General features: G+C 44.5%; 1 protein-coding gene across 1 annotated transcript; it reads right to left on the bottom strand.

Annotated features, from left to right (window-relative positions):
* Nucleotides 1–388: 388 nt before the first annotated feature.
* LOC144105782 (uncharacterized) lies at nucleotides 389–4,487 on the bottom strand. The gene is made up of 3 exons (XM_077638875.1): nucleotides 4,331–4,487; nucleotides 1,817–1,991; nucleotides 389–1,126 (listed from the first exon to the last, which is right to left on the bottom strand). The coding sequence occupies exons 2-3, from the start codon at nucleotides 1,849–1,851 to the stop codon at nucleotides 628–630; spliced, it is 534 nt and encodes a 177-aa protein (XP_077495001.1). The 5' UTR covers nucleotides 1,852–1,991; nucleotides 4,331–4,487; the 3' UTR covers nucleotides 389–627.
* Nucleotides 4,488–7,320: the final 2,833 nt, after the last annotated feature.

Here is a 7,320-nt window from a genome sequence, read left to right as displayed (position 1 = left end):
ATTCTAGGTCTCCAGGCGCATCATATGTCACAATTTAACGACCACTCATTGAGCAAGTGCTGCCTGTACAATCCTAGTACGTGCGCTTCCTCAATGACCCAGAATCATCATATTTGTAAAAGCCTCTTCATTCAGATAAAAAAGACCCCTGTGTTTCGCATTTGATGCTATTGTCTAAGGAAGAAAAGTGCGAACTCCATACATCTGTGGTCCAGGGCTATCTCCTGTGTATGTGTCTGTCAGCCTATAGCAATGTCTTAGCATTCCAGTACCCTACGCCACACCATTCCTTTTGAAAATAAAAGTCATTGCTGTGTCGTTCAAGATAGCATGCGACGCAGACAACCGCTGAGCTCGAGGTGCAGATTAACAGTGCGTTTATTGGGCGCTTGCGCTCTTATATCAGCCACCCGGCTGGCCGGCTTGCACAGCATGGTTGCCAGTCTTGAAGGCCCTGGTTGCCAGATCCGATACATCTTTCTCCCTCTAAAAACAGAAAAAAACTAGCACAATACAACAGCAGATCGATTCAAGCAATTTGATGAAAGTCCTTTTGATACACGAGGCGGGTGGGCTTTTTCCTTAACCGGGTGCTCCGGCGAAGCCCAGCGTCGTCCGGCTCGGAATTCATGGTTTCCAGAGGACTATGTTGCCCTGGCTCAGGATGCTCTTGAGGCGTGTGGGCAGCCGTGGCTTGATCGTCACACGTGGGGCTCGAGTTGCCCAGGGACTCCTGTGGTGCCGCAAGCCTGGAAGAGAAGCACAGTCGCTAGCACTGTCTTCCGTACAGTCAGGAATGGTTTCCAGTGAGGGGTCGAACTCTTCGTTTGTTCGCAGCAGATGTTGACGGTTGCGACGAAGCTGATTCACGTCTTTTTTACGGACCATGTATGAGCGAGGGGCGACGGCGTTTTCTGCGAGGGCCTTTGTGGTCCACCCTCCCTTGTCGAGCAGCCTAACGGTGTCATGCTCGCCGAGTGCTTCTAGTGGACGTCTCTGAGGGTGGGCTTGGGTGTGCTTTTTGACCTCTGGTGCCCTACGGTCTGCGAAGTCAGGCAGCCTCGCTCTTAACCTCCTGCCCATGAGTAGCTCGCACGGGGCTTGTCCGGCCTCGAGTGGTGCTGTCCTGTAATTAAGAAGGCGATCCAAAAGTATTCATTCACATATAGCGCCTTCTTGAGGAAACATTTCACCAAGTTCATCCCTTTCTCTGCCAAACCGTTTGAGCGTGGAAAACCGGGACTAGAAACAACATGGGCAAATTCAAACTGTTCTGCGAAAGCATGAAATGCCTGCGATGAAAGTTGTGGTCCGCCGTCCGTGCATACTTCAAGCGGGATGCCGTGACGTGCAAATATCATGGCCAGCTCCTCTATTACACAGTGGCTAGTAGTGTGAGAAAGCGGCTCTACTTCAGGGTAATTGGAATAGGCATCGTAGACTGCAAGGTAGTTCCGTAATGCTCGAACAAGTCCGCGCCTACCCTAGCCGACGGTAATGCGGGACAATGCCTTTGCATTAGGGGTTCACTTGGTTGCTTGTAAGCGAAACGGTGGCAGGTTTGGCACCTGGAAACTTTCTCAGTTATTTCTGCTGCCATACCAGGCCAATACATCAATACTCTGGCCATTGCTTTGCATTTTCCGACGCCCAAGTGGCCCCCGTGTAGGCGCTGCAACATTTCTTTTCTAGGGACTTCGGAATGACAACTCTATATCCACGCAACAGTACGGCTTCCACACTTGATAGCTGAGCTTCGAAAGGAGATAGCTGACCTATAACGCTATGTCCATCTTGTAGGGCTTCAGTGACTCGCCTTAGCTCGTCGTCTTCACTCGTTTCTTTTGCCATCCGCTTGGCTGTTGTGTCGCTGACGAGAGTAGAGAGGCCAGCCGTTGCATGGGTGGCCACATTTTCTAGTTCGCTTTCAGGTGGCTCATCGCTGTCGCATCGGATTCTTGAGAGAGCATCGGCCAGAGCAAGGTCTCTCCCTAGGACGTACAGCAGAGAAATGTTGAACGGCATGAGGCACATAAAGAAACGCTGCAGGCGAGGAGGCATGTCTGACAGGTTCTTCTGGGCAATGGCTATCAGTGGTCGATGGTCCGTTTCCACTATTACGTCGACATTAAGACATTAGGTGTTATCTTTCAGCAGAATATGTCATGGGATGTCCACGTGGACAACATGCTAATTAAGCTAGCACAAGTAATTGGGCTAGTATACCGCAATCGCAATTTACTACCACCAAAAATCTTACTGTTACTTTATAATACCTTATTCTCCTCCCGACTCAATTATTGTCACTTAGTTTGGTGTACGACAACTTACGGAAATTTGCAGAAGCTTCACAAGTTGCAGAAAAGGTTTGTAAGAGTAATAGAAAATCTGCCGTTTTATACACATACGTATCATCTATTTCCCAAATACAACATAATTCCTGTTACCAAACTGTTTGATTATATCCTTTGCAAGGCAATTAAGAATGAAAACGCTAGCAACAGTTCATTTCTACATCGTCTAGCCAGGTTACAACCAAACACTACTACACGCCAGACACGTCACACGGAGCTCTGGAAAGTAAGGACGTTTCGCACAACATACGGCCTACAAACAATACAGAATAAACTACCCCGGTTACTAAATGATTTAAATCATAAACATATCCAACTTGAAAAGGTGACGTTCAAAACACTCCGCCGGTATTTCAACATGTACTAGGACACTTCGCTTGCCCTTCCTGTTTACTCTGTCACGTTGTTGTTTACCCTGACTGTACCGCTTGTCTGTATTGACTTTGTTCTGAATTTTATTTGAAGCAAAATGTGCTTAATTTATCTGTTACTTTCGCTAAACTCATTGCCATCGCACATGAATGTTTCATTGCTTTTGTAAGTGCTTTCTAACTTCATTCTACCACATTTTCTGTATAATTTTATGTAGTTCTTGTGAGTGATTGTAATTGCAGATGTTTTCGTGTTTTGTTCTATTTTGTTTTTGGATGAGACATGCCGTTTCATTGCGCCTATGATGCTGTCAAGTGTATAGGGGGGCCTCCGGCTTTGTCAAGCTGTCGCTTGTGACAGCTTTTACTGCGGGTCTCCCGCGCCATGTATTCATTAGGCGCAAATAAAACCATTATTATTATTATTATTATTATTATTATTATTATTATTATTATTATTATTATTATTATTATTATTATTATTATTATTATTATTATTATTGCTATTATATTAAAATCGCGAAACCGTTCACATGCGAAGTTGCCATGAAGTACAAATCCATCCTCTGCCTGAATTGCTTCCACTTTTCCGCCGGCGCTTCGGAGAGCAGTTGGCGATTAGGGGGCGGTAGTACTTCCATTGCGCTGGCTCAGTTGAAGCGGGGAATGGGCGTGATAAGAACTTCTGACACCATGTGTCGTTCAAGATAGCATGCGACGCAGACGACCGCTGAGCTCGAGGTGCAGAGTAACAGTGCGTTTATTGGGCGCTTGCGCTCTTATATCAGCCACCCGGCTGACCGGCTTCCACAGCATGGTTACCAGTCTTGAGGACCCTGGTTACCAGATCCGATACAGTTACCACCACCACTGCCCGATTTGCTGGTGTTTGTGTTGAAACCGAAGGCATGCCCATAAATCACGGGAAGCGAAGTACTAAACCATACCTTGTAATTTGAGAACGGTACATGTCTGGCACTTGCCTACCTCTACAGCAATCACGATAAGCCTGCCAATGTGTGTGCAAATGCTCTTGCGCTTGCAAATCAGGCGCGATTTTAATAGGGGAGCAGCTAACCAGAATCACTAGCGCCTGCGAGAGCCTTCTCTTTCGTACCATATGTCGTATGTGCAGCCGCTGACAAAGCAATGAATTGAAGGGGATTGCTTCCAGCTCATGCAGAGAGGCTATTGTAGCATCACCGAAATTCGTAGGCGTTGTAGAGAACTTTTCTGATTTTTAGTAAATCTAGAACACTGTTAATGAATAGCGAGCCTCTAAATTAGACCCACAGGCCAACCCTTAGGCTCTATGCATCTGACAAAGGTTGAACCTGGGCATTGTCGTTTCTTTCGCTTTCCCAACTTTCTCATTGTACAGCACAACGAAAAACAAGTTGTATTGCTCTGTTCTGCAGGAAATGGTGCTACGTGGTAGCACGCACTGCCACGTGGTATGAAATGGGCATGCAGTGCTCGTCAGTAAACTCTATAGCGCGTTGCATACATGATGAAACACGGTATTACAGCGACCCAGTAAATGTGAAATGGCATTTAGAGGAGCTGACATGTCAGTGCTTTGACCAAAGCGATGACACAACGTACCTGTGCTCTCTGCTGGCCCAAAATTCGCGAGCGCCGGGAATTGCACGCTCGGGATCGGCACCGAATGGCGTCGCCGACCAAGTCTGTAACTTCGCAGTGTAGGACCGCCTGGACATGAGAGCGGCAGTGAACAGCATGCGTCTTTGTTGAAGTTGTTCTGTTTATTCACTGCAATAGCGATAAAAAAAATGTATAACACTGAGCTCGACCATTAGGTAGGAAAACACCGTTCCCCGAAGCAGAAAAAAAAATTCAAACCACTGGCAGAAATGTGCCGCGAACATAATAATTAAGACTTTGAAGACGGCAAAGTAAATTTCCTTATCGCCAGTGATAACAGAGGCTATTAAACTTTATTAAATAAATCAATGAAACAGCGCACTCTCTGATTTTTTAACCTATAAGGTGTAATCACTTATCCGATTTGTGCCTGAGTGGCCCACATTACCACAGAGCAAAGGACAGTAATACTTGCACGTTTCAACAAACATCCAAAAACAAATGCCCTCTTTGCATTATTTCATTATTGAATTAAGAGTGCATAAGCGTCTAAACACATACAAGTTAGGGTGTTTGCTACGCGCCTTTTGAAGCATAAGAGAATCGTACACCAAAACTGCAAGATTTTGCTCCTGCTCTCAAAGAAGCTTAGCAGACGCCGCATTGGCTCAGTGGTTATGGCGCTCGGATGCTGACCCGAAAGAGGAGGGTTCGATTCCAGCAGCGGCGGTTGAATTTCGATGGAGGTGAAATTCTAGAGGCCCGTGTACTGTGCGACGTCAGTGCACGTTAAAGATCCCCAGGTGGTCGAAATTTCCAGAGCCCTTCACTACGGCGTTCCTCATAGCCTCAGTCGTTTTGGGACGTTCAACCCCCATAAACCAAGTAAAAAAAAAACAGCTTTCAAGAGTGCGTTTTCATGTATGCTGGCTTGCCATGCTCTATATCGTGTCTGAAAAATTGTGCAAGAAAGTACGAACTACTAATAAAGTAACTTCCGAATAACAGCCTGAGGGGAGAGCTGGTGCGTGACGAAATGAACGGCGGCGCAAACAAGGACACTAACTAGAAAGAGACACCACATGCGCACACTACCAACTGTTTATTGCGCGAAAAGGTGGCATATTTAAACATTCAGCTTAAGCATGTGATATCGCATTATCGCTCCGAACCCAGCACGTGGGAAAAAAGCACTGACATCAGGAAAACGAACAACCCCTGCAGATTCTGGGCAGGAGTCCCGATCAGGTGGCAACTGAAATTATTGAGGCTTTTATGATTAAAAAGAAGGGAAGCATTTGTGTTAGCGACTCTTCGATATCCCTCCGTACAAATCAAGTTTCATTTCTGGATAGTTTTTTGTGACATCATGTTCAGTGCGACTCTTCAGCCCTCCTTTTCTAGCGGCCGTCTGTGGAGTTTTTTTTTTTAGAATCTTTGTTACTGTCTACACCTCAATACGGATTTGATCAAGGCAGATCCACTGAAACAGCTTTTATAACACAAAAAGAAATAATTCTCGAAGCATTTGAAAATAAAGAGATATGCATAGGAATTTTTGTTGACTTTTCATAGGCTTTTGACCACCTTATTCACCACAAACTACTAAAGAAACTTGAACTCTACGGCATACGTGGCACACCACTCCTCCTCATCGAATCATATCTTCAACATCGTTTTCATTGTGTGCACATAGTAAATGAACTCTCCTCTCTTCAGAAAATTTTTACCGGCGTCCCACAGGGAAGTATATTGGGACCTTTACTTTTTATTCTTTACATTAATGACATTGTTAATATAAGTAATAAGCCTCAATATGTAATTTACGCAGATGACACTAGCATGTTCTTTAAAGGTAATAGTCTCGAATTTCTAGTCCCAACCATTAACAGCGCGTTGGATGCCCTCAAACACTGGAGCGAAGCAAACTCCCTGGTACTAAACGCGAAAAAGACAAAAGCAGTTGTTTTCCAAGCGAGAAATAGGGCGATCATGGCAGAGCATCAGTTTCCCATTGGGAATTCTATTATAGATATTGTAGATACGGCCAAAACACTTGGAGTATTTTTCAGTAAGAGCATGGTCTGGGACGCTCACGTTAGTATAGTTCTATGTCGCCTCACGAAATGTGTAGGAATGCAAGCAAAATTTCGGTATTTCTTCCGACGTCTATAAAAATACTAATTTACAACACGCTGTTCCTCCTTCATTTAAATTACTGTTTCTTAGTATGGGGCAATACAACGCAGGCCAACATAAATAAAATATTCATGCTCCAAAAGAAAGCAGTCCGGCACATAGCAAACGTCGATTACCGTGCGCACACAGAATTTTTCACGCGCTTTCACATTACACCAGCTCATGACCTATATGAATATCATTTAGCACTGAGATATAAAAAGTGTATACGCTACCACCAGTATACGTTCCTAGAACTATCCTGCCTGAAAGCCACTATTCCAACATATGCATTTCGAAATCAGTCATTCTGGTGCGTTCCCTTCTGTCGTACAGAATACGGACGTTCTATGTTACGCTTTGCAGTTCCACATGTATTAAATAAGCTGCTGAGTAGAAGAATATCTGTGGAAAAAAGTAGCCCACGTGACATTCTTGCCGCTTTAGAGCGGTGACTTTCAGTCCCTTTTGATAAATGTGCTGACATACGCAAGCATTTTTTTTTAAATATGTGTACTTGATTCTATCAATCAGTTTGTCATATTATAAAAAGCGTACAAAAGCTTTAGTGTTCATGTTTTGGGCGTATAAGTTCTTTTCTTTGTCTTTTAACAATATATGCTCGCAGCGCCTCTTAACTTTTTTTTTCTACCTCGTCATTGTTAACCAAGCTCTGTTGCTTTCGTTGTATTTTGCCTTGTAGAAGGGGCCCGGACTCCTTCAAGTGAATTTTTATCACTTTTCTGTCCGGGCCTACCTACATCTTCCTGATGTAAATAAAGACGAACTTGAACTTGAACTTATTGAGTTTA

This window comes from Amblyomma americanum, chromosome 1, assembly GCF_052857255.1.
Source record: "Amblyomma americanum isolate KBUSLIRL-KWMA chromosome 1, ASM5285725v1, whole genome shotgun sequence".
Classification (NCBI taxonomy): Eukaryota; Metazoa; Arthropoda; class Arachnida; order Ixodida; family Ixodidae; genus Amblyomma; species Amblyomma americanum.
Note: the sequence above shows the minus strand (reverse complement) of the source record. Positions and strands in the feature narration are given on the sequence as shown.

What these genes read in the sequence shown, in the direction of transcription:
- LOC144105782 (XM_077638875.1), bottom strand. Translation starts at nt 1,851, where the DNA reads ATGGCAAAAGAAACGAGTGAAGACGACGAGCTAAG. An exon ending in AGTGAAGACGACGAGCTAAG is followed by an intron (nt 1,127 to 1,816) that starts GCGAGTCACTGA and finishes TCTTAATTACAG; the next exon opens with GACAGCACCACTCGAGGCCG.